The sequence below is a fragment of the Clarias gariepinus genome, chromosome 10 (assembly GCF_024256425.1).
Source record: "Clarias gariepinus isolate MV-2021 ecotype Netherlands chromosome 10, CGAR_prim_01v2, whole genome shotgun sequence".
Lineage (NCBI taxonomy): Eukaryota > Metazoa > Chordata > Actinopteri > Siluriformes > Clariidae > Clarias > Clarias gariepinus.
In genome coordinates this window covers 11,955,271-11,983,244 of record NC_071109.1, presented here as the reverse complement: position 1 = coordinate 11,983,244, position 27,974 = coordinate 11,955,271, and the positions used below count along the sequence as shown (strand labels likewise).

The 27,974-nt window shown below is 38.6% G+C and overlaps 1 protein-coding gene across 2 annotated transcripts; it reads right to left on the bottom strand.

The window, feature by feature from the left end:
* Nucleotides 1-45: 45 nt before the first annotated feature.
* Nucleotides 46-27,893, bottom strand: pls3 (plastin 3 (T isoform)). Of its 2 annotated transcripts, none has more exons than XM_053505822.1 (16): nucleotides 27,818-27,893; nucleotides 15,332-15,443; nucleotides 12,335-12,498; nucleotides 11,082-11,211; nucleotides 10,770-10,902; nucleotides 10,573-10,654; nucleotides 10,188-10,353; nucleotides 8,986-9,128; nucleotides 7,327-7,422; nucleotides 4,431-4,626; nucleotides 3,813-3,891; nucleotides 3,546-3,663; nucleotides 2,504-2,637; nucleotides 2,231-2,354; nucleotides 1,997-2,121; nucleotides 46-1,260 (listed from the first exon to the last, which is right to left on the bottom strand). In XM_053505822.1, exons 2-16 carry the CDS (start codon nucleotides 15,390-15,392, stop codon nucleotides 1,128-1,130), a joined length of 1,884 nt encoding a protein of 627 aa, XP_053361797.1. In that variant the 5' UTR covers nucleotides 15,393-15,443; nucleotides 27,818-27,893; the 3' UTR covers nucleotides 46-1,127. The 2 variants fall into 2 exon arrangements, with proteins under 2 accessions (XP_053361797.1, XP_053361796.1); XM_053505821.1 differs by lacking the exon at nucleotides 27,818-27,893 and adding an exon at nucleotides 17,727-17,843.
* Nucleotides 27,894-27,974: the final 81 nt, after the last annotated feature.

The following is a 27,974-nucleotide window of genomic DNA, read 5'->3' as shown; positions in this document are numbered from 1 at the left end:
AGATGATTATAAAATCTTAAGACAAGAAAATCTGAGATTAAGAAAAAAATTTTATGAACTGGTTTATTTTTCAGTACACAGATGGTCAAGTTGCAAGAAATGTTTACAATGTTTTGGTCTTAATCATTCATCCAGTCAACATGCTCCAATAAATCCAGGCAGTTCCAGTTTTATCTCCCCAACATTAACATTACAGGCAATCCACAAAGACAAGTTCAAACTGAACCTCGTTTACCATATTATGCTCCTATTTATTTTCCTTTTTACTGTCTGCACAACATTTGTTAATTTTTAAAGCTTTTATCAAATTCCCAGGAGTGTATTGCTGTAAATAACAGATTAAAAAAAAAGACTGTTCATGCATAGTTCTCTTTGCTTGGATCGTCCTCGATGTAAAAAGCACACTTGCATATACATGTACATAAGACGCATAGTAAAATGAGATCATAACTATGGAATGTGTTAAAGCTTCTGCCTGCAAATGATGTTTATGTAGTTCTAACTGCTTTACCATAAACTCTACTTATGTATAAAACGCTAGGAAAATAAGCATCTCATAAGATGACTTATAAAGAGGCCACAGAATTAAGTACTGCATAGAGGCAATTCTGCATGAGTTTAAGGCCTTGTCCATATTGTCACACACAACGTTGTGGAGCAGTCAGATTCAAGATGAACATTTTTAAAACATCACCACTCACTCCACAATAATCAAACACGCAAACAAAATACACATGGCACAGTCCGACATGGCTTAGGTTCCATCACAGATATGTTTTGGTCATCTTGCATGATTAAAGTAGAAAGGCATGTACCAGTCGCAGATCTGTTGGAACCTTAAATCTGGTCTAGGAGAAAAAAAAAAGAAAAAAAAAAAAAAATATCCCACCCTCCCTTAGTTAAAATCACCCGTTCCCATTTACAAATACAACCCCAGTCCTGCCAGACTTAGACATAATTCATTAAACATCTGTTGCTAATTGAGTTTTCTTTTTTTGCAATTGTTATGGCTACTTTATTCAACCTGAAGCCTTTCATCCAGCAAATGGCTTGTGGGTCAGACGTCGGCATTTGGTTGGCCGTAGCGTCCTTGCATTTTTTCTTTGTTTGTTTGTCTGTTTAATTTCTTATGCCCTCTTCATTCCTCGACCCATCAGGCAAGCGAACACAGTCATGACCATTTTGGGTTTAACCTCCACCAGGTCATCAGGTAGTGCGTACACACGTGCACCGATCTTCCTGGCCATGGATACAGCATATCTGCAATGGGAAAGTAATGGGTTAAATATCAGCTGCCTTCGTTTAATGTCAGCCGCTTATGCAAAAAACACTCTGTAGTCATGTTTAAAACAGTCAGATGGGCCTCTGGTCTCCTTAAACAAAGAAAAAGAAACTTGAGGAAAAAAATAAAATAAAATCAGCCTTTTTGCTATTTTGTATTGGCCAGGACTTAAAAAAGCAAATAAGATTTTCCAAACTTCACCATTATTTGGGCACCACTATTAAGAGCTACAGGGGCTAGCTACCAGCCTATTCTTTATTTCTAAAGAAGGACTAGATGAAAGCATGAAAGTAGTATCTAAGCTGTATTTCAGCTAACAAGCACATTTTGGAGACTTTTAAAGCATTTGTATTTGTAAATGTGTGTAGAACAACTTTCACATACACCCACACCAGTTTACTGAATAGGGTGAGTGTGTATGTGTGTGTGTGTGTGTGTGAGAGTGGGAAAGTTATCCTACACAGCAGCTGCCTTCTGCGGAAAAGAGTTTGCAGAGGCACTTGGCTTGCAGGCATTAGTCACTAACATGACCTTTAACCTCACTGACTAACCTTACTTTAATAAGCTCTAAGAAATGAACAAAACCCTGATTTTTACTATGTGAATCCAACAAATAATTATTTCTTGTATTATTTCATGTATAAATGTTAGCCATCTTTGCAGCTTTATAGTACCAAAGGATTTACGTTGCACAACACATCTGCTACGACTTACTTAGCATTGTCCAGCTTGTCACTCTCTGCCATGCTACCAGTTTTCACTAGCTCATAGTTGATGCAGCCTGGCTGGATTGCATCTATAAGGTCCAACACTGGCAAGCTAGAGCTGATCTCTTTGTCCTAAAAAACAAACAATTTTAGAGTTAGAGTTAGAGGGCATGACGAGACTAAAAAGTTGGTACGAGCTAAAATATTATCAGGAGGAAGAACCTAATCCTGTTCAACACACCTTAAAGCTTGAAATTTTTGACTTCTTTCCTGCTTCTGCCAGAGTTTTATTAACCCAGTTGACAATGATGTCATCATTAACCTTCTCACCGTCTCCCAGGTCCTCAAGGACATTTAGAGTATATCTAAAACACAAAGAGGACCACAAAGTCAGCACTAGAAAGAAAGAAATACTTCCAATACTTCCACAATACCTTCTTGTTACATGATCAATGAATAAAGGCACATCAGTGTTCCTTTGCTACATAACCAAATATACTAAAGAAGACTGTACCTCCTCATTAACTGCCAGACCAGAGCCAGGGTCAGGGTGGGGTTCCCATCATTTAGATCTTGGCCTCCAATGCCCACCAGTGAAAATTTGGCTGCAGTTTTGCCCAGATCCACAGCATAGTTACAGTTCTCCAGCTGCAGTCACACACAAAAAAAATGCACATTATCACTTACGGGTAAATTTGGTTTTCGTTACAGCACTGAATTCAAACTTTGATTTGTATTGGACAGAAGATGTGTACAGCTGTGCTGGCTATAAGTCAAATCACACAGTTATACTAATGTGCTCATTATACTACCTTATTGACGGTATAGGATGTACTGTATGGCACATAATCTATGAATATAATAATAGTTAATATGGTGACCCTTTCTGAGGATTTTTTATTTTTATATTTATTATATAACAGCTGTAAGTCACGATACGATACACACACAGAAACCCAACAGTGTCCTGACCAACCTTATATAACAGACAGGCAGTGATAAAATAACTAATTAGTTTATATTCATTGCTGAAGTTCAGTAAATCTTATTGAGTTATAGGATTTATAATGCAGTTGATTATGGGTTCCAACACAACTTTCTCTATGAAAGGTTAAAAGGTATAATAAATCAATTATCAGTAAAGCACTGTCCAAGTATTTGTTTAATTCGTTTTGTAATTTTTTTTTTTTGATTGACTGATTGGCAACAGCAGCACAACACCCAGTCATTGATTAGTTACATATTTAGCACATCCTGTCATGTTTCAGTCACAGCCAATATCCCTGACTAACAGTTATGATGAATCTTTTTAATTGAATGTTTGTCCACGTTCTGTTTATTTTACTTGTGTCTGAGGGTGCTGACTTTTTATGAAATTTGTTGAAATATTTTTCTGGTACAGAACCATTAATATGATCTATCAAGATGACAAGGACTGATGGGGAAGGGCATATTTTCATCAATATGACTAATGCCATTTTTGATGTTGTTTAGAATTAGGAAGAAAAATAAGAAAACTACTGACAGTCTAGGGTGCAACATCAGGAAATGCGTACCTTCTTCATGTTGGACCCGATCTTTGGGTACGGAGGCTTGTTGACTTTATTGTTCCAGTCGACACGGACCTTGATCTTCTCATAAAGCTGCAGAATTACCAGGGCATCTTGCAGATCACTGTGGGAAAAAAAACCCATCATATTATTCAGAAAGCAATCATGGAGCATGTTTTAAATCATATAAAAATAACCAAACACTATTAACTATTTTAAAGCTGCAATCCTGAAAAGTTCCCTGATATTGTGAAAAATTATCCCAAGTTTTACCCATATAGGTGGTTGACATGAGGGTTCACACCCAGGGAATTCATCCAGTTTCGGAAAGTCCTCTCCTCTCTGGTTTCACCTGTAGACACATAGAAAACACCCAACCCCAAAGACAAACAGTTAAGTTGCTGCTTTTCGTAAAGTTCTCCAGTACTGTCAAAGAAAAAATTAAAAAATTAAATAACCAAACTATGCTGGATTCTATGCTCGCTTTTCTTAAAACAAACAAAAATAAATAAATAAATAAATAAAAAATAAAGCAAAATTTATTGATCAGACCCAATTTTAACCACTAGATGGCCCCAAGACCCTCTTGAGCAAAATAACTCTTCAGGAAATGATCATGGTATTTGTCCACATTCCAATCCAAAGTAAAAGTCACATTCTCTGCTGTCTTAAACACACCCTCCCAAACTGCCTTAACAAGGATGAAGAAATATCTATTTTTAAAGGTCTATTCCATAATGGATGGATATAAACTGCCAAATAAAAAAGTACTAGATGGTGCTTGGTTTGGAAAAACCCCGAAACTGCTACAGCATGGTATTTCCATGGATCTGGCAGCGGTTTTGGGGGGTGGCGGGGTATGAAGCAGTCTGTGTTTAGCTCTTTCCTCACCCTCCAGTAGGCCCCAGTCGATGTCCTGGTTCTCGGGTTTGGTCAGTGCTGGATACTTGTTAAAGAGGTTGGCTACAAACGCCAGGTTAAGCTTGGGGTTTCCAGACACCACGTCGGTGGATGTGACAAACTGTCTGCAGCCAAGTCTGTCAGCCTGCTGCAGCATAGCCTCTGCTCTCTTCAAGTCGTCTTTCTCCTGAAATAGCAAAACACAATCGTACAAGATTTAATTTCCCTTAAAAATCATTCAGCTTGAGTAATATATAAATGCTGAAACCTTAAGTAAATACGGTTCTGTTTAAGATGTAAAAGCTACAGATTTCTATCAAGACATTATACTGATGCCACTCTCTAACGTCAGTCAGCGTTAAAGCCAACACTGCATTAAAAACAGACAAGTCCTGACAAAATAAATTGTATTCTTTTTTCCCCCCCAACAGTGGTGATATTTGCCATTTGAAGAGAGATAAATGATTGCAATAGAGATAATACAATAATATAAAATATAAATGTATTATTAAAATAATTTGACAAAAAAAATCTGGACTTTGTGTCAAAGGAACGTAACAGCACAGATAACGGCGTGTTGAAAAACAGCCACAGAAAAGGGAGTATTCATAGCAAACGCACAAACACAAAGCTGGTGTAAGGAAGTGGCCTTGGGTCATGTTGATCACAGTTTGACCCTGAAAAAGACCTGAGAACAACAGTGCATTAACTGGTTTGAAAAGGCTTCTTTTACTCCCTGGTGCTGTCTGGCCGTGGTTGTTTCCCCCAGTGGTTTCTTGTCACACCACAAAAAGGTTTAAGTATATTAACATGGCAATGTGCAAGTCTGAAATCACTTAAATGTGAATCTAGAGTGTGTTCTACAGAAAACCAGAGACATAGCATTTGGGGAAAAAATTAGTTTTGAAAGGCGAATAAGTTTCCAGAGAATATTTACTTGTGATGCTGGACATGCAATCGGCCCAGTCATTCAGCTGCCTTACAAAGTTATATTGTAGTTTACTTTACCCTTCTTCCCCTGAGCTCCTGCTGTTCTGTAGAGCTGTGATACACACCATTTGCTAGTCTAATATAGCACAATTTGTTTTATCTAATAGTATGATAATAGTTGCAGCACTGTTAATATGTTCACATTTCTTGCCAATTTTAAAGAGGATCTATTATGTATAAAAAATAAATTTTATATAAACAAAAACATTCCCCACATTTTGTGCTTTTTCCATTTTTGGCTTAAAAAAAATTCCTCTATTATGATCTCATTTAAGATGATCACCACCCCTGGTTCGACAGTAGCCCGTTTACATAAACACTGAAATGGCACATTTGGAGGAGGAGTGAAAGGAAGGTATTCAAATATGCATTATTTGAGGCGTATTTAATTTAAAGCATTAACACACTGTGTTAACTTATTGAGGAAATAGTAAAATAAATTATAATTAAAAAAAAAAATCATCCTTTAAACGTGATAAACTACTCCTTGAAAGGAGAAAAATTGTAAATGTGATTTAGGGCCAAAAATGAAAGATTATTTCTAGAACAGGAGATTTAGGACCATTGTGTCTTGAGTCTTCCATTTCCAAATGATGATACTTTTCAGGTCTGCAAATACATGCCATTGAATAAGATCCCTTTCTAAAAACTTAACACATCTCTGCCAGTACCATGGAGGGCCCTTTAAGTACAACAGAAGTACAAACCAACAACAAGGGACATTATAATTAATTTGTTTTATTTTTACTGAAAAACGGTTTAAATGCCTAATAAAAGGATAGTGAACTGACTTCCAACAACTTTCATACTTTGAAGTCATGTGAATGTAAGAAATTATAATGGAATTTTCTGCCATTGAGTCCAAGTGATAAAAGAGTAAATGGTGAAATATCTTCATGCACGCTGGGAAACCGGATATGTAACACAAACCGGCTCAAGCATGTTTGTCAAGACATGGGAAAAACATGTACAATAAGAGCTTCTCCTGAGACAGCAAGTTTGGCGACTACTGCGTTAACAGATGTGCTGATTGTTTCAGCCTTTTTCTGCAGACAAAACTTTTAGAAGAACATTACTAAAACTAAAAAAGTCCCAGACAATATGGATGGAAAATATTTTCATGAGAACATGGAGGAGTCCAGCACATGAGCAGAACTGGCCTGCGCAGAACTATGCTCATGTTTTTAATTCAAGGGCTCACCCAATACTTCACGTCGCATAAAAGCCACAGTTATCCAAACTCATATCAGGAACATTAAGTTAACTTTAAAAAGTATTTTTCAGAGATCCGAAATAGTGTACATGAGTCCTTTTGCAGGAGCTATAGATTATAAAGTTCAACGAGTTATATAATTTCAATAGTAAAAGCGCCTGTGATAACCGTCTGAGCAGAGAGAGTGCGTTTTCAGTCACAGCACAGACTTTAAGTGTCTATTAAATCGTTAAACCTCTCCTGACCTGAAAGGCACCGCCACACCTACCTACCCAGTCTGCCGATCTAATGCTTTAACACTCCTCCTTTCTGGTCAGAAGGTCTGCCAGAACCATCCGGGATCACATGCTGGTACTGACAATAATACACCAAAAATAATTTATCATCATATTAAACTAGTATGATGATAAAAAAAATATATAGATAAATAAACAGGTTATGTTACAAGTTCTTGCCCTGATAAACAGATCACGTTAAAAGGTTTAGTTTGTGCCCTAAGGTATTTGGATTCACATCTGGAAGATCAGACAAAAACAAAGAGATAAGCCAAGGTATTTGTGAAAAATCCATTACAACTTCTCCATGCATGACGGAATTCGGAGGCAAACAGATTTACATCTGTTTCTGTCCCAAGCTGGTTGTGCAAGTCAATGATTCAAAGGCATATTGTAAAGCATGACTTACATTGAATCCCGCCATGCTGATGTCAATGCGTTCCTCGCCTTCTTTAGTGCCTTTGGGTGCAATTTGGTTTAGGAGGTGGAAATAAGCCCTGGAGTCCTACAAGGGTCCACAAAAAAAAAAAAAAAACACAATTATTAACTGTACACACATAAACAACAACTTCAACAATTACAGGATATACCAAAATCCACTATGGAATAAAAAAAATTTGACAAGCATGAAAAAACTAATGAGCATGCTGGGATCTCCTAAAAAATTTAACATTCAGAAAATCAGAGATGGCAGAATGTAATATGACGAAAAAAAAGTCATGCCTAAGTGAATAACAGATGGCTGTGCATTTGGCAAAACAAGTACCTTCACAGAGTTTGAGAAGTCTGAGAGCTGAAGCATAGGGAAACAGATAAAGTGTAAGAGATAGTACTAGACACATCAACACTGGCCCTTTATTCAGTAATCAAGATAAGAAATAAGATCTACTACAGGATATGGTGTGATATAATATACAACCTACCATTACCTTAATACATTTGCGTAGGATGCAAAAAAGGTAAGTGAACTGAGTCACAGAACACATCAGATTATATTCACTGGGGTTGGATTAACTTATTTTCAAACAACTTGTTTGCAAACGTGGGGTCCAAATCCCCTCAAGGGGGCGCCAAAGATCACAGGGGGTCTGGAAAACTGTTTGATTAATTCAATCTCTCCAGGTTCTCCACGTTTAATGCCATACCTGAAGCCAGAACCGGAGGGACGTTATGCAACAAACGTTTAACTGATTTATTAAGAGGAAAGAAATAAAGGGAAGTATAAAAGAGACGTAGAGGATTATATACATATGAAAGAAATACAAACAGGCAGTGCTGAAAGCAATGCTGGCTGCCAGACATTGTGCTGCTTGACCTTGTTGACCCAAGACAGGCTTACCCTGAGATTGGCCCATATCTTACTGTGCTCATGATGACATGAGGGTGAGCGAGGATTCTTTACACCAAGAACTAAAACAAGACTGCATTCTGTGGTCCCATGGAAACATTTGTTTAGGGCTGAATCTGAATAAATTATTTATTTAACTCGGGGCTGATTTCCTTTAGACTGAGGGAGGACAAACTGTTCTCTTTGCCCTTAAAAATGTATTCTAAATAGGAAGCTAGCTAGCAAATAGCTTTGCTCAGGATTTTGACTCAGTAGATCAAAATGCAAAATGAGCCATACATCTGATAGGAAAACTGTAGCTACCATGTAAAGTATGAATACAAAATAGCCCAGAATTGAGAATTAAAATCTCTAAGCAAAAAACATGTAATGTACATACTGCATATCCCTATTTCATTAAGCTTAATGCAACTTTAATTGAAGAACAATGTGGGAGAACTAAAATGCAGTTATATATATATATATATATATATATATATATATAATGTAATGCAGTCCATGTCAGTTTAATACATTCCATAACATCATAATTTCTGATAAGGAAATTATAACCTGAAAAGGTTATTTACTGATAAGAACAAGAGTATACATGTACTACTACTACTACCATTATGAGGAAGTTGCTGGATAATTTGTTAAATTCTGATTTTAATAAACTACTATTTTGGTGTAGTTCCTGACCAATATTCCTTACAGATGCAAAATGACTGGCCAGTGTACCTTAATATCAGAGCTGAAGTTGTTGATTTTCTGCCATCCAGCATTATGGAGATGGAAGTTTGCCCATCGAAGGAGTAACTCCTCTGGGGAAAGTTTCATCAGATCCTCCAGGGTCTCACCTTCCCGGAGCAATGCTGCCAGAGCTGGGAAAGCACACACATGTACACACGAGTCAGCACAACGAGATAAATACACGAATTAACACAACCAGCAGGGTGAATTTGGCTGTGTATATATAAACAAAATGGGTACAACATAAACATAGCAGTTTTCTACAGCATCCCAAATACCTTTGCTAAATTTTATCTGCCATTTGAAAACTTGACATGAGGGGCGTTCAATTCAAACTGGGACTTTTGATTGTATGCATATTCCGTCATCGTGGATGGATGCAGATGCACATCATCTGCAAGTTGGCAACAAAGCATCTGTCGATTTCCAAGGATCAGTCGTTCCACTCAAAGATCGTTCATGGTAATGACTGCAGTGTGCTCAAGCCGTCTTGGCTGAGATCATCATTCATTGATATACGGGCTTCTCTAAAATGTTCGCACAATTCAGATGTTTTACTGCAGCTAAGAGTATCATCACTGAACTGTCATTGAAGTCTTCTGTAAATGTCAGTCGGTTTCATGCCTTCACTCACAAGAACTATTATCAAATGTCCTGGTTCGACTCGAACGCCTCTCATATAATACACATCATTTTAAGTTACTTATCCTAACACATCTATTGCTTTGTTTTGTATTTGCATGTCTTGTATTTATTTGAATACCTGTAACCTGACATATGAACTGGGCTGATCAAATTTACACTGTTTATACAGAACTATTTAGAGACTATTGCATGCCCACCAACAACAGAAGACTAATGTGTGCTTCTGCACCAAGTACCGAGTCCCACCCTGAGAAGAGTGCAGGTTTAGCTTTAATCCTGCAAACCATCCATTACTGCACACGCTGCACTTAATGCAATGCTGAAGCCTTTCATTTATACAAGAGCAAATCAGATAGAGCAAGCATATCTGTCTAAAATCAGCTCGTTTTGTTTATTTGTCCTGCAGCTTTGATAAAATTCTTCCCTGCACTTAATTATTTACTCCTGCACAGGCACACTGTTTGTTGAATTCCAGGCCAATGCTATCAGCCTGTCTCGCTTCTGAATGGTGTCGGTTTCTGGTCACCGATGGAAATGGAGCTCACCCTCATTCCGGCTGAGCTCGATGTCTGCGAACAAGCCAATCTTGATGATCTGCCACAGCAGGCCCATCACCAGATGCGGCTTTCCTTCACGCAGATCCAGAGCGCCGATGTTCACCACGTGGCAGCCGATGGCTGAGGCGGAGTTCAGCGCCAGGTTAAGGTTCTCCTGCATAGATAGGGTAAAGGGATTAGGTTAGGAATGCTGGGTCTGACACTGGCTTCGTTTAGAACTAGGAAAACATCTTTATTATACAATTATGCACTGGAATGTAATTATGATTTGTCAGTTTTGCTAAGCAGACAGCACCGTTTTGAAACATTTAAAACACCTTAACAATTCCCTAAACAAGAAGTGCAGCCATAGAAACAATAAGTCGACACAAACCTGGATTGTGAACGGCGTCAGTTTCTTCTTGTTTATTGTCCTCTCGTCAATTGTATCAGGGACAGACAGGTTGATCATTTTACTGTTAGAAGAACAGACACATGCAGCCTATATGAGAACAGAAATCTAATCTAACTGGATTCCACTGAAAATTTATTTTAATTCGCTGAATTAAAATGATCATCTAACTGACTCACCACAGCACGACACCGTCTCCGACAGCCTTAAAGAGGTCGTTGTTGTTGGGGTTCATGGGAAGCACGTGTTTGCAGTCTGGGTCATTCTTCAATGCAGAGTTGATCCAGTTCGCAAAAGCAAACCGCTCCTCCTCTGGAGAACAGCAACAAGCAAGACAAATAAATGTTTAAAAGACAAGAGGACATACATGAGGGCTCCTCTTTTTTTAATTCAGCCAACCAAACAGAAGTGTTTTCAAAAGGCCAAAGAGTGTGGAACAAAAATGCTTGATTAGATTAATTAAAAAAAAAAAAAAAAAAAAAAGGTTTTACCTGAGTAGGAGTGCTGCGTGCCTGCACTGGACAGTTCTGACGTGCCGCCGATGGCCAGGATGCCCTCTTTCTTGTTGATAGCATTGCGGAAGGTCTTTGCAATATCACTACTTTTGAGCTCCTGGAAGATCTGCAAATAAAAACCAGAGAGGAAAAGCAATGCAAGTGTGGGTTTTGTTTGTGCAACAAGATTACTCAGACATTCCATTGCCTCCATGTGACGTTTTCAAAATTACACCACCAAAAATACAGATGCTTTTTTTTTTTTTTTGGTGCCCTGTTTTCCAAATAGAAACAACAGTAAATCTGTGCTGACGGTGCAACTTCAATATAATCTTTCCTCCCCACCCACCCTCCAGACTGTCCCAGCAGAGTAAACAAACACTGGGAGCATTGATGAGGAAAATCTCCATTAGGCTTCACGTGACAAGAAGCCTAGACAAATGGCACTGCTTATTTCACAGGATGAAACGTCACACAATCTTGCAGCCAGATCATCTTAGGAATTTTACGCCAAGGCGAGGGTGATGACTCAAAAGTAAGTGACCAGACACTTCCTCTGTCGGGTGTCAGTCAGAGTCTATAATAAAACTTGGAAGCTTTTTATATAATATGATTCATTGCATTATTCACATGATGTGAAAGAAATGATTTCAAAGCAAGTTGGTAAATTAAGAAAAATAAGACAAAAATATCAGACAAAAAAAATGGAGCCTTAAAAAGTACAAGGAAGGAGTTGCATTTTTGGAAGATTTAGCAGATTCTGTGTTTAGAAGGGACTCAGTAAATTTAGTTGTCAGTTTTTTTTTAAACTTTGTGAGCTTTTTTTTAGCAGTTTAGGACTGATTAAAAAAACAGTATTACTAAAGCTTTTGTAAATATGTTTGAAATTCTTTGCTAAAACCAACTTTTATAAAAGATTAATAAGTAAGCTCAAGAACGCATCAAATTGACACCATAATCTTTCAGGAATGAAAAAAAAACAAAAAAAAAAAAACATTTGCTGTCTAAACCAAAAGCCATTTAGAGTTCTTTTGAGGGATTAGTCTAAAGCATCTACTGACACTGCTAATCAAGGACTTGGCACAATAAATTCATCCCGTTCTGCTAAAACAAACCGGCCAGAGACTCAGATAATATTAAACATCTGCTCAAAATGCAAATTATAACACAACAAAATTAAGTTAATGTTTATTAAAATTTAAAAAATAATAATAAAAATAAAAATAAATAAAACTTTTAATTTTACTTACCGAAACAAATTCCTCAAAGCTGATCTTGTTATCCTTGTCTTTGTCCCCCTCGGTCATCAGCTTCTGGATGATCTCACGGACTTTGTACCCAGGAAGGGGCAGGTTGGCCTCTTTGAAAAGGTCATGGAGCTCGTAGTCATTAATGTAGCCATTACTGTCCAAATCTGTAAAAGGATCATTCAGACACATCGATTTTAATGCACAATTTAGCATGTTAACGTCAAGTCCAGCACTACAGACAGCATCATTGACTATGCAGACATGTTTATAACACGCTTTATTAGTCACTTTATTAGCAAGATCCACCCGAAAGCAATTACAAAACTGTTTTTATTTTGCTGTTTGGTTAATCCAAACAAGCTGTTCCACCGAAGCCAAAAATTACAAGCAGAGCAGGAGGAAGTAAAGCAGCTTTAATGAAGCTACGTCTCCTGGGATGATTTAAAGCTTTCATGCACCCACTCGCTGCTCCCAGAACACTAATGTACACACAGGAGCATATAATGCCTTACCTAAGCTAATAATACAGTTCTTTAATATCTGTGACTCTTGGCTAGGAAGGTGCTGTATCATACAATATAATAAGCTTATTATTAGCTAAGATAGCTACACTTAGAGATTAATCAGATGGTTACCATGGATATGCAATTTTATTGTACCAACACTCAGATATTCTTATGTCCTTAAATTTTTTGCGGCTTAACAATAACCCTAGTTAAATCAGACACCAGACTTGAAAGAAATTGAGGTGAAAAATGGTAAGTCTAAGCTGAACCAGGACAAGTGGAGGGGCCTTTTTATAAGCCTGATTTAGGAAATTTCTAAACAATCGTCTCTCTTTTTTCTTTTTTTTTTACTGATAGAAAATTCTTTACCTGACATGCATATCGCTTTGCGATAAGGACTATTTTTTACCAGCTAAAAATACCTAGCAATGAATTCTCATTTACTGCACAGAGTAGAACATAATGGTGCTGTATTCCCTGCCAAGTGCCCTACATGTTGTATCCCCTACTCATGTTGAGTCCTACATGAGATAGATCATAATGGTACCATTTTACCTACATAATGTCCTACCTGCTATCGTATATACACACACACCATACCTAGTGTCATACATAAAGTAGAACATGACCGTGCTGTACACCCTACCTGGTGTGCTACATACTGTATATAACCCTTTCTTTACTGCTGTATACCCTTACTTAGTGCCCTCCATGATGGATACCCTGCTTAGGCCCCTAGATAAAGTCTTACATAACAGTGCTATACACTTTTAAGTGCCCTACATGGATGCTGTGCTGAGCAGTGACTTGGTTGAATGCTGAATGGCTCTTAGGGTTAATAAAATCAGAGCTGCATTAATGGACTGATCTCGGGAATGACACAGCAGTCTGCAGTCAGCCATTTTAAATGTGAGCTAAAGTGCTGCACTGTGATCTATAGATTAAACCTCCAGTATCGACCGGCCTCTATACTCAGCAGAATTATTTGCCAGGAACTTTGTGTCAAGACACAAAACATTATAGAAAGACTTACATGGACTTATGTCATCAGGAGCACGCACAATTTAAGCATGTTTTAAAAGCAGAAATCAGCAGAGTATACTAATTAAAACTGACAATGCCTATGGGATTTCCATGGCATAAAGAGAGCACTACGCTGAAGGAAGGGCGTGGATAAAATGACCAACATCATCACTGTTAATAGAAATTACAGTGACCTGAAGTGAACTATAATACAGACATCATGTCTAGTCTGTGGATAAAGAACATTTTTGTGGTGATGCATCATTTCAGGTATTTTTTGTTTTAAAAGAAAAGTTATGTCACATTGTGCTGAGCAAATTTATCAATCATTAAAAGCAGTTTGATTTTTCCTTAATAAGGCCCTCAGGATTGTCGTGATGCTTTAGAGAAAAATAACAGACAGAACTGGAAACTGTTTTTTTTTTTTAATTCCATGCAGGAATGCCTAGGAAACACATTTTTTCTGCATTTTGTCAAGTACTACATAACAGACTTCCTTTAAAGAAATAAACTAAAACCCTGGCCTCAAAGTTTAGGGTGACCGTCGCAGCGTTTCATGTGTCTCGACTGCTGTAAGCAAAATCCCAGATGTAGAAGCACATGGGAGTGTTTATGGTTAAAGTCCATTGTTAATTCTTTATTTATTTGAGGGGAAGAACACACAACAGGTCAACACCGACACACTATTCATCACAGTTAATGCTAATGAAATTTGTTTGAGCCAAGTATTCTTACATTTAAGTCATACATTTTAAACTTAAAAAAAAAATAAAAATTTATCTACTCTTGGATGACGTAATATAATTACATAGACTCATGGTTGTGTCAAATGTTTTAACATGGAGCTGAAGTCACAATCTTTTAATCTGATTTGTTTTAAGTTTGTTATAGACTAAGAGACTGGCCCCAAGTTAGAGAGTTAAAGCATATTTAAGATACGTAGTGAACTTTTAACTTTTTATAACCCCGCTGTAATCTGTTGACGGTAAGTTTATGGATGCATTATCATTTCTACTGCGCTGTTGTTTCTAACCCACTGCTGTCTTTTACTTTAGATCTGCTAGTTACCAATTTAATTTCAGTGATATATTCCGTCTGAGCCCACGTCATCACCTAACTCGTTCCATCACTCTGGGTTAAAGTGAAACGTGCCGTTTACACGGATGTCATCCTTTGACCTTACACCTAGGAGGCACGCCCAATTCCATTATGAAGAGTCTAACAAGCTGGACGAGCCTTGAAGTGAAACCTCATCGGCTTTGGCCTTGAGACGTGACAAAACCATCATGGTAGCACATTCCAAAACAATTAACCAAAACCTTGTTGAACATTTCAACAGCAAACATTTCACAATTTGTTTTTAGGATGAACGAAATAATATGGGGGAGCTGCGAGTGTCCCTTTCCATGGCAGATTCGCGGCAGGCAAAGTTTACTGGCCGAACCAGCAGAACAGGAAACCCACTTACCGACTTTCTCAAAGGCTTCACGCAGCTCCTCCAGCTCGTCTTTGGATATCTTCGCTGCCATCTCCCTGGAGAATGACCTGTACCTTCCTCACTCCAACAATGTGCCCTTTTTCTGTTGGGAGAGGAACACAGGAAGTCAGAATGAAAAACACTATTCATTTCCCAGGACAATACATTCCCTTTGCTTTGCTTTTTGATTTGTTATGTGGGTGAAGTGCAAAGCTAACACACCATCACTTTCCACACTCCAGGACAGAAAACAGTAACACTTACTTTGCATGATACGCACAGGATTGTTAAACATGCAAATAAAGAACAATGCTTTTGTCTTGATTTGGGGAAAAGCGTACGTTTAGGCTGCAGCATTGTCTGGGTTTTAGGTAAACACCAGTGCAGGACATGAAAAGCTAACAAAGGGTGTGAATGACTATCCGATGAGCTCAGGAAATACCTCAACTGCAACCTATTCAGAGCTGCACACTGCAGAGTTCAGTTACATCATCACTGCTTGTGAGCTGTACATCACATGAAGCCTGGAGCATTTTGTAGTTTGTTTGTCTGTTTTTTATTATTATTATTATTATTATTATTATTATTATTAATAATAATAATAATAATTGTAAATTGTAGTAACAACTTTTTTTGTTAATTTGAGAAGAAAAAAGAAAGAAAAAAAAATCTAACAAAAAAATCTCAATAAAATATAGTGGTGATGAATAAAACGGAAGAACATTATTTTCTAATTATTAAGCTAAAGTAGAAAGACTTTCACTCAATTTTATTTTCTAATCAAATCATTTTATGGAATAATATTTCATATTAAACTTAAAATAAAAATTTTTACTTTCCCCCAGAAGACTCTTACAGTAAATAATAAAAACAGATGTAAGAAAATAAAGATAATATGAGAAAAAAAAATTTAATTTAGAAACACATTGCCTTGCAAGATGATGTTTATCATGATCTTTTGGATAACATTTAAGGAAAATAACTAAACAGAATATATATATATATTAATCACATTATAAGTATAGTAATACTATACTTATAATGTGATTAAAATCTATGATGAGTCTAAAAGTGTATTGTATTTTTCACACTCAGCTCTATTAGAAGACATTATTTTGGTTTAAATAGTTTAAACACACCAGTTTTGTCTTTAATCTACTTTATTACACTGCTGACTGAACAGTACTTTGAAAAATACTCAAGATATAAAACTCCAAAATGACATCAATTCATATTCAGTGTAGTTTTTGCTTCATACATGCTCACGTTAATCAAAGTCAGACTTCTTCAAACTTCTTTAAAGAAGACTTGAAAACGGATGATGCACCAGTGGTTACAGATCTAAAGGAGAAGCCAGGCTGAGCCGCAGGACATGTTAAGCTACCCGTTTTTTTCAGCGATGACTCAACGCCACAGCGGGTGGAGTGACGAAGGTGGATGTGCACACACCCGTCACAGTGTCTTTCCGTCACTCCTCGCTCCGAAAAGAACACAAACACGAGCCATCCTGAATCAGCTCCCTCCTACACACCACACAACAGCAAACAATAGCAACGGGACATAGCAGAGATACCTGGATATTACCTAAACCAATGAACAACAAAAAAAAAGGCTTTATCTTGTGTTCAGTACAGGATGTTTCAAGGTCTGTCTGATCCCGTCATAGAGCAACATCTCAGACGCCCCGCCTGAAGCACCACCGCTGATGTCCTTCAGCTGCTTCAGATCCCAGAATTCATTTCAAAGCATATTCTTACTCGCCAACACAATGTGTTATTCAGCAATTTCAACTTTGCTTTCTTCTTAGTGTTAAGTTAAAAACAAACCATGATTCATGAGTGTTTTTTTTTCCTCTCTCATAAACTAACTAAACCCTACAGCTTCCCTTCTTTAAAAAAATGTTGTTTTTTTTTAATACTGGGCCCTGAAGTCATTTGAACATTATGCATTATCAACCAAACACTCCAGGCAGACAATCACGCGCACACACACACACACACGCACACACAAAAGCAAGCAAGCAAACACACTCCTCCCATGGGACCCGAGCTGACAGACTAAGCGAAATAGATCCATGTGCATGCTCTCCGCCCAAAGCGTCCTAACAGCCGTAAGCCAGGAAGGGAACAATGAAGACAATGCAAACGAAAGAAGGAGTGCAACACGACCTTTTCCTCTACAGTCTTTTTAAGCTGATGAGTTCAGAAAGAAATAACAGCCCGATGTTTTACAGCTGTGTTCAAGCGACTTAGCTGCCAGTAAAGTAGACGAGATAAAGAACTCGAGCGCACTTTCTTCCTTAAGACAAATGCTGAACCATGAACGCAACTACAGTGAGAATTTAAAATATATGGCAAAAAGCGAAAGGAATAGAAAAGGACCAGACCTGTGGTGCGAGTGGCTGCAGAGGCTGAGGCTGAGGAAGTGCTCCCTACACACCCTCTGAGGCGAATGTGGAGCGCCAGCATTCCTGTCTGCCTCACAAAGACCTCAGGCAGCAAGTCAGAACACTTCCTGCCCAGCTATGGGAGCTGCCTCCCTGCCTCCGGAGAGAAAGGGGGAGGATGGGGGAGAATGTGGTAAAGTGTGTGTGTGTGGAAAGCATGTGTGTTTTCTTTACCGCTGCTTCATTACCAGATGTATAGAATTAAAAAAAAAAGGAAAAAAAAAAGATCATGACTTTACAGTTGTATTAGCTTCTTCTGTATAATATATTTTTATCTTTCCAATAAGAATTCTATACAAGAAGTGCAAGCTTGAACTGAAGGAAAAAATAAAAACTTTCACAATATCGACACCATGCAATCAATTCAACTCCACTTTTAACAATAGACAAAACAGCTTTGCAGAAATCCAGATGTAGAGGTGACAATGTGTCTTTAACCTCATTGCCTTTTAGATGATCCAAAGTTAAATCTCATCCTCTTCTGAGTGACACCAGAGAGAAGGATTATAAAAAAATATAATCAGAGTGTGAAAAAAAAAGTGTTCAGGATGAGTATTACTGTGAGTCCTGGGATGACCATGTGACCAAATTTATGAGTACAGAAGCAGTACTTAGGTGCAGGTCAGATTAAAGTGTCCATCTAATCAGATCATATTAAATACGACCCATATGCTCTGACGACACTCGTGCAAATGCTTTAAAAAAAAGGAACATGCTGATATTTGAGCCATGGATTATGAAACCCGGACACATCATCATTACTTCACTCCATCAAAGGAAAAGTCATTTCACAGACCAGAATGATTTGTAAATCACCGGCACTTTCACTTACTCAAGGCAAAAAAAAAAAGGAAACAAAGGGAGGACAAATAACAGAGTAAATAAAATAAAATCGATTCTAAACAAAACCTTAGCGGTGACATTACACAAGCTCAAACATGAGACAGGAGATCACCTGTCCAACGAGTCTTGGCATGCGTGTCAGCAACAAAAGGTGTTGCATATGTGGAGACGGTCATTGCAAAACATATGGGAGCAAACGGGATAAGTGGAATTCCTGTGGGGCAAGGACACAGAGTCTGATTCAGCAGGCTGAACTGCTGTTATCCAAAGCTTTGCTTACAATTGCTGCCTAAGGCACAACTGTGCGAAACACATGAGAGGCTCAAAATCGTGGTGTACAAGCAAAGCATGACAGGTGTGTGAGCAAAATCAGGGATGCATACGGGCAACTGTTTCATGCTGAAGTGGATAAAAATTGCAATATGGGAGTCATTACTTTGTCCTGGTCTTTAGAATACTACTACTACTAACAATAATAATAATTATACTAATGATGATGTGGCTGCCCGTGTTCGATCCTGGACTCAGATTTCTCTCTGTGTGACGTTTCACATGTTCACCTACTGGGAACTTTCTCTTACTGGCATTGGGTTAGGGTGGACCCAGAACCCATATTAGGAACACTGAATAGGAATAGCCATAGCTACACCCTTGATTAATTTACCTCAATTCAATTTTATTTATATAGCGCTTTTAACCATGGTCATTGTTGCAAAGCAGTTTACGGAATCAAAAAGAAAATTATTGAAATGAGTATGAAATGAAATTTTAAAAATATATATACGAATCACAACCACATGGCAAAAAAAAACTCAGAGATGGCAAAAGGAAAAAACCTTGACAGGGAACCTATTCTCATTTGGGTGATAACGGATGGCAGAGATTGATCGATCTGCAGTGATACTGAGCGTCAGGAGGCCTGAAGTTAAGTATAAGACGGAAGGTGTTTAAGTCATGATGGGGTCTACTTTTATTATTGGAGACTCAGGTACAAACCTATTGTAAAACATATTTTATTTTGTGTTTCTAAGCGCGTGTGTACAGTGCGCATGTACTGTTCCTTATAACACACGTGTGTGCGCATGTAAAGCACAGGAAAATCTCATTAGAAGGTTAAAAATAAATTTCTTCTCTCCCTCTCTGTTTCAACCCGTTATGTATGTGCACGCGCGTAATTTGACACCGTGCTGTGTCTCACATACACTCTTTCTCTCGCAGTTTAGAGCGTGTGTGTGTGTGTGTGAAGCAGAGAGGAGGTGCTACACACACAAACACACTCTCTCTGCTCTAAACAAAAACACTGCTCTGTCGCGATTCTTTTCAAAGGTAAAGTGCAGGTTCATTTGTTTGTTTCTTTTACTTTACAACAGTGAATCTGTTAGTATGTGCTCACGCGAGTGTCATTAACGATGTCCCTTGCAAATTTTTCCGACAAAGCAGTCTTTCCGTTAATGTGTTTACGTGAAACCAAAATAAGAAAGGAAAAAGGTTTACTGTGTAAGAAAGTCTCATAAGAATGTTAAAAATCCATTTTCTCCCTCAGCCTCCCGCGCGAAATTTGACACTGAGCCGGTTCATACATTCTCTCTCGGTACGGGAGAGGCTTCACGCACGCACATGCATGCACACGCACGCACAGCGTGAAACACTTATCTGTCAGAATTTATTTTTACTAGGGATGCACCGAAATTTCGGCCGCCGAAAATTTTCGGCCGAAATAGCATTATCGGTTTCGGCCGAAACGTAAGAAAGCGCCGAAAATAAAAGCCGAAATTGTCGCCACGCCTCTCCCATCCTCCCGTCTCGTTCGCGCTGTCATTACGCATCAAACACGGAGTATGTCGGCGGTTTGGAAGCACTTCAAAGTTTCAGATGAGGACAGCAAAGTTGCAATATGCAACATTTTTTTAATACAAACAAAAAGAAAATATTTTAAACATGTTTTTTAATGAAGCCATTTTCGGTTTCGGTATCGGTTTTCGGCCAAGTGCATCCAAAAATTTCGGTTTCGTTTTCGGCCCAGAATTTTCATTTCGGTGCATCCCTAATTTTTACTTTTTTAAAAAGTAAAGTGCAGGTTGATTTGTTTTATTTTTACTTCATATTTTGTGTTAATTATTTTTATGTATTTATTTTTTGGGGCTGTGGAATGAATAATTTGAGTTTCCATTATTTCTTAAAGAGAAAATTTAATTTAGTTTACGAGTGTTTTGGAATACGAGCCCGCTTCCGGGAAAAAAAAATGGTGCTCGTAATTCAAGGTTCCACTGTACACACTTATTCACACCACAGAAGCGATTAAGCAGGTAAGCAACTTGGATTGATGTTAATGTCCACAGAAATGGGAAAAGGGCCGCTTAGTGGTCAGGTGTCCACATACTTATGACCATATATAATCGTGTATATATATATATATGAATATGTAACAGACTCAAATGGTTCATCTGGATTTAAATACACCTGCACAGTAAAAGGTAGAAAAAAGCAAGAGTGGGAAAAATGCAGTCACACCTAACTTTCACAACACGCAGGAACACACTCACCAAACACCTCAGGCAGATTCACAAGGTTTAGCTGTTACAGAATGTTTAAAGTTCAGGGCCAGAGCAATCTCTAGTTGGGTCTTAAAAGATTATTCATTTATTCATTCATTTATCCATACTGCTTATCCATTCCACCATGGCCTGGAGTCTATGTCAGGAGACTTCTCAGGAGGGGTACACCATGGACTCAACACATCACAGGCAATTTAGGAACAACATTAACCTAATCTGTATGTCTTTGGACTGTGGGAGTAAACCCACCAAGCAGGGGGAGAACATACAAAACTCTACACACACAGACCCGAGGTGGGAATCGAACCATCAATCCTGAAGGTGAAGCCACAGTTATGTACACTGTATTAAAATTCCTATTTGTGGAGAAAATACATCTCAGTGCTCAACATCTTCACAAATCATACACTGGACAGGAAACAAGTGTTTAATATGTGTCTAGAAGAGAGGTAACGTATGAACTTAAGGTAGAGGATCAGGTGACTGCGGATATGTGAATTCTATAGCACAGGGAGGGAGGAGTCATCCTGAAGCTGACACTGCGCATCAGGAAAAGTTTTATCATAGGATAAAGGTGATCAGGCAGAAGAACTTTGTCCTGGTTTAAATTGATGGTTCCTTCAAGGTGAACAAACTCTGCTCTTTACTTTCATTTGCACCAAGTATGTAGAATTAATTGAGCTAAACGGATCCACTCGGACTCTAGATTTCATGTATATTATATATTATTATATATTTAATGTAATGTTTTGTTTGTTTGTTTTTTTCCCCCCATTTACATTTAATGTAATGTTACTCCCAGTAGCACAAGATTACTTTATAAAGTATAAAAACACCTTTGTGGCTAAATATCAGAGGTGTTTGTCATTTCCTGTTCAATCTGCGCCTGGCTGCTCTGATGGTGATTCAAGACTGGCTCTGTGACTAACGGCTCCTGAAACGATGGATTTTATAAAAGGAAAAAATGTGGCGCTGTTTTGGTCCAGAGAGACAGACACATTTAGCAACTTCCCAGTTCTGAGCTGAGCACCAGTGCTGGAAAATAAGATTTAAATATATAACTAGGAAAGATACAAAGGGCAAAGGTTGTAAAAAAAAAAAAAAAAAAAAACAAACACACACACAGTAATAAAGATGTCACACCATACATAAGCCCATAATGCTCTGAGAAGTGTCACTAATGCAATAAAACTGCAGTCAAGGAGAGAATTTAGCCCTGACTTCATCTCTACCTAAAGAGTGATGCATTTAGGGTTAGTCCACACGAAGCCAGTGCGTTCCCTATCCGATATTTTTCTTTTGTAAACACGGCGTCGTCTCAAGAAATATCTGCGTACACACAAAACCACTAAAAACGGTGTAGTATATATGCCAGACCAGTATGGGGCGCTGTAATTCTGCCATAGAGATACACTATACACGGAGAAGAAGACTTTGAGCATGCGCATAACCTTGCGCGCTGTATACGAACCAAGATGGTGTTGTTCATTATCGCTTGTTGCTCATAACAGTTGCATAGAAGCAATAGATTTTGCTGTAATAAAGCTAGTAGGCTTTGTAGCAACACGAACACAATCATGTAGTCCGCCATTATTGTTGTTGCTGTTACGTGTGACGCAGCCAACACGTGATGTGATGACATCATCGTTTCACAAAATATACGGATTGGCTGTACACACGAAACCGCAAGGGTGTCGTTTTCAGATTTATCCACTTTGGGACCCGGTTTCAAAAAATAGCGGTTTCAGTCTCCTAAAACGCCAGATTCGTGTGGACGAAACGGCAATACGATAAAAAATTTATACGTATACAGCGAAACGCATCTCCGTGTGGACAGGGCGTTAGTCTGTACACTGACTAACTCTTTAACAGGAGTCAGCAAACACCATGATGGGGGGTGGGGGGGAAACACTGCAAATAGATATGTTAGTAGCATCATGGTGTTTACATCATGGTGTTTGCTGACTCCTATTAAAGAGTTAGTCAGTGTGATGCCAGTTGTGATTGTTGTGCCAACAATCACAACTGGCATCACAATAATTCTGCTTTGGCACTACCTCATTGCCCTACACGGCAAATTCCCTAAAGCTAAGTTTAGCACAAAATACAACATACTGAACAGCACATTTGCACATCAGCAGAACCACCAACCTTGTTTTTTTTTTTCTTTTCCTGATGCTATTTGCAAAGTCAGTTTGGTCAAACTCTATCCTGACCACATGGGACAAAATGTGATGGCACCAGCAATGTCAAGAGCAGTGTCACGGTTCAGCTAGATTTCAAGGACGTTTCCCAAAACAGATATTCAGAGAGTGAGAAACAGACAGCTAAAAGATCCCCTATACTGACAAACCTGAAAAAAAAGAAAGAAAGAAAAATGCTGAACCAACATGAAGGAACTTTTGAGTCAGTGGTTAAACTGTAATTTTACTCTCTTATAAGTCTCATGACTTAATCTAAACAGTTACTCTGTGAATCCACACTCTTGCTACATGAGTACACCTAAAGAAATGGCTTTTCATCATTTTCCAGAGAAGCCAGAACCAGACATTCCTAACGAGCCCAAAAATCTGAGTCTACGTTCAGGGACCATGTATAAAACGTTGAGCGGCTACACGGGCGAACACACAGGCCTGTTTCTGTTCCCGCACAGGGCCGGTTTCCCCGGTGGGAGTACATTCATAATTCAGTGGAAAGGAAGAACGTCTGTAAAAACGGCAGGCATGGAATTCCAGAAGTGACTTCTACACCTTCGTGTGAAATAACACTGCATGCAAGGCTTAAGGCTTATATTTACAGTAAAGTGTCATCAGGCCGAAGCATGAGACACTGTAAATTAAGGACTCATAAATCTGTTGTTATTGTACGTGAGAAAAGCAACACTTTAAACAGGTTCCCTTTGCTATGCGGTGTAATAAATCCTTGCTTTACTTCAGCCTACCATCTGGCAATAACATTACTGCGATCCTTCACCACAAAGTCATTTTACACAAAGATAAAGCTCCTGTTATTTCCTTCTTACATCACCTATAAAGACAGAACGTCATGGTGCACCTCCACACCTACGAAGTCTTTATATGGACACCCCTTTACACACTGGGCCATAAACTGTCACAGTAGTTTTCCCGATGACTGTATTTACAAACAGGGAGTCAAAAATGAAGCCAAAATGCCTCATTTACTACGTGTCTGCGAGTTAAACAGACATAAATGTCAGTAGGTTAACTAGACTTGTTTTGCTTCAGAGATGTTTGTCTATCATTCAAAATTTTATAGAATTGCATTAAAACTAGTAAAATAATTAATGTACAGGACATTTTTGTGAAAAAACAATGCAAGAGAAATGAACACGTATACCTGAAGAGAGCATGTTGATTGGCTTGAGGCAATGCTAACAATCATCATGAAATTTTAATAAAGAAATAATGTGATAAAAAAAAATTATCCTTTCCCAGTTTAAATCAAAACCAGTCAATACTTCGTGTCTAATGACACAACACTTAGTGGCACATACTAGCCACTCAAACTGCATGCTCATGTCCAGGAATCACGATTAAACAAAATATGCCATACAGTGGCAGGCTACATAAAGACGGCGAGTAAACACAGCCGTGTTTGTGAGTAGCCCTCTGCTAACGACAAACCTGCTCTGAAGAAAGATTATACCACTTCCGTCATCCGATTGGATTTGGATATCTTATGTGTGATGGAGTGCAGGAACGCGTAAAAGTATGAAATAGTTTCATGTTATTCAACCATTAAACAAACACACACAGGTTCGTGACATTCCAGATAGCTGGGCTCAAGTCTTGTTTTTATCTAGCTCCAGATTTTCTCCTCTCATTCAAGAGAAAAAAAAGAAGAAAAAAAAGGAGGATTTACAACCTCCTATTTCTGACTGACTTTAATGCTACACACTCACTCCAAAAACCCACCACCGGCTGCACAACACACATCATCAAGAAGCAATGTGACTGCTGATAGACAGATTTTAACCATGTGCATTTATTGGGATGTGAGGATGATTAAGTAGCTGTCCAGATGCAGGATCACTTCTGATAAACCAAACAAAATAAAGTAAAGCACACCGCTGTTAGTGAAGTCCCTGACTTCCAAAACATTTTAGGTGTTCCTTCAATCCTTCAGCCAATAAGATATGATTATGAAATGTTCCGGATGTGGGCTAACAGGAAAAACTTATGCTCTTACAGTAAGTAATATGAACCAAGACAGATCAGCACAAGGTACCTGATTTGTATTTGAACTTTTACTATTATATTGTCTTTTTGAGCCTTGTTTTAGTAGTTTACATCACTAGTGTCACGGTGTGTTTTATTCATTTTTATCAAAAAAAAAAAATTCTGTTGTTAATTTGTGACTTGATTCTATGCTTTGTCAATACAAATGTCTGTAGCAACCGTTGAATCTTTGATTCTCTGCTTTGATTCCTCTTCCAATTCCCTCTTCCAATCCCCACCGCCCTCCCCCCCCCCATCTATATCCGCATGACCCAATTTTCCTCCCCGTCCTTTGCTCCACGACTCTTGCATTCGGCTCTTCACTTCACATAATATTGTTATGTACTCCCTTTATCATGTTTGTTGTTATGAATATAAATACAAAGCTTGTCAAGGCTTTCCAAACTCTTGGTTGACACTTCTATAATAACCAGTCCCAGACACAACTCAGGATAGCAAAGATGACACCATTCCAGTGCTTAGCACTCTACAAACACGCACTCAGGGCAATCTACTGAAAGGGGTCAAGCTTGCCAACACAAATCAGGAATAATGCCTAATCCTTTGGGTGTAGTACTTTTCACAAGTCAGTTGACTAAAAATGTTCAATATACAAAGTTTATATTTATGATGAGCTGGAAAGTGGAACATGCAGAAATGGAAAAAATGTTTACTGTATATAGCAACGTCATCTTCTACTTTCGACTGCTCTCGTTAGGGGTCGCCACAGAGGACCATTTGTCTCTATCTAACTCTGTCTACCACATCTTCCTTTGTCACTCCAACCTCCTGGATTTCCTTCCTATCTCCCTCTTCCCCTCTTGCCTGGCATCTCCATCTCTAACATTCTCCTCCTGATATACCCATCATCCCTCTTCTGCACCATCCTAATCCAGCCTCAAACCAGCACTGTCCCTCTAATATACTCATTTCTAGTCCTGTCCATTCTTGGTCACTCCCAAAGTAAATTGCAGCATTTTCTGCTCTGCTTTCTGTCTTTTTTGTCAGTAGCAACATCTTTAAACCGTACAACATTGCTGGTCTAAGTATTGTCCCGTAAACTTTCCCTTTCATTTTTGCTGATATGAATCCTTTCTGCCACAGATCACTCCTGTTACACTTTTCAATCCTGCCTGCTCCGCCCATTCCACCCTCGTAGCACCGTACTCCGAAGACAAAATGCAGAGTTCCTGCACAAAATGTGCAAAGGTCAGCAGGTCTGCAGTGCTATGACAAATGTATACAAGGTCAAGGGAGGGCCTGGAGCCTTTCCCAGGAGACTTGGTATATGAGCATGAGGTGGGGTATACCCTCATGGCCATCGCAGAGCACACACAACGGGCAAATTTGAAATGCCTATGAGCCTAATCTTCATGTTTTTGGCATGTTAAAGGAAACCCACCAAGCACGGAGAGAACACACAAAGCTGAACTCGAACCTGGACCCTGGAGATGCGCCACTGTGCAGCCATTTTTAAAACAGTGCTACAATTTGTATTTATTATTAGTAGTATCATAACTGTAAAAGCATTAGAAAGTGATTCCTACATCTATAATCAGAAAATGTCTCCAATATTATTAAAAGTATATGCAAAGACAGAGATGGAAACACCCCAAGACAATACGTCAGGAAACTAACAGGGCAATTTATTTATTTGCTAGTTGGGAAAAAACTGGTTGACCAGAAGGACGCGCACGCGCACATCTACAGTCGTAATACAGCATAGAAGCGCACGCGCTGATCACACATCAAAGTTATCAACGTCTTTACTACATCTGGCACACTGCAGGCTATAGAGGAGATGGGGGGGCGGGGGGGGGGGCGGTAAAAGAGGGTAAAAACGTCTTCGCCTTGAAAACACCAGGAGCGAATGAATGAATGAATGAATGAATGAATGAATGAAAAAGTTTTTAACAAAAGCTCTTATTAAAAGTTTGCGTCGCGCGCTACGGCTCTATATAATTAGCGGTTTTAGCGCGAGCACGGATCCTTACAGCGCGCGAGCTCCAAATATACTGTTTCGTCACAGAGATATTTGAAGATTATTTTTCTTCTTCTTTTTTTGGTTTGTTTAAATGTGAATAGCAAACTGTCGACTTGTCAAACAGGTCAGGCAGTGTTTTGTCAGACTAAAACAAAACGGAAAATCACGAAATGCTTAATGAGCGTCATTTTTGTTTATATTTAAATCCACAACAAACGTATACAGAATAAAAATAAGTTCATTATGGTTAGCAAGCTGGCTAACTGAAAAGAAATCAGAAAATTAACGGAATTAACGATTCACTGCACAGCCTAAAAGAACGAGCGGAACACCCGTATAACACTACGAGTAGTGTAACAGATAAGTGTGTCTGTGCTGATTAAAGTGACGTTAAACAATGAATGTACTCACGGCTGCTGCCACACTGCTGACTCCCCGGGCTGGTGTCCGACTCCCGGCCTCGGCTGCTCGGACAACCGAATATAACGCCCCGCCTACTTTACTATCATTGGTCCAAAGCGACTTATTCCTGCCAAGACGCCTGTAACCGGATTGGTCCGATTCCTGC

What these genes read in the sequence shown, in the direction of transcription:
- pls3 (XM_053505822.1), bottom strand. Translation starts at nt 15,392, where the DNA reads ATGGCAGCGAAGATATCCAAAGACGAGCTGGAGGAGCTGCGTGAAGCC. An exon ending in ACTTCAGCTCTGATATTAAG is followed by an intron (nt 7,423 to 8,985) that starts GTACACTGGCCA and finishes GGACCCTTGTAG; the next exon opens with GACTCCAGGGCTTATTTCCA. An exon ending in CAAAAATTTCAAGCTTTAAG is followed by an intron (nt 2,122 to 2,230) that starts GTGTGTTGAACA and finishes TTTGTTTTTTAG; the next exon opens with GACAAAGAGATCAGCTCTAG.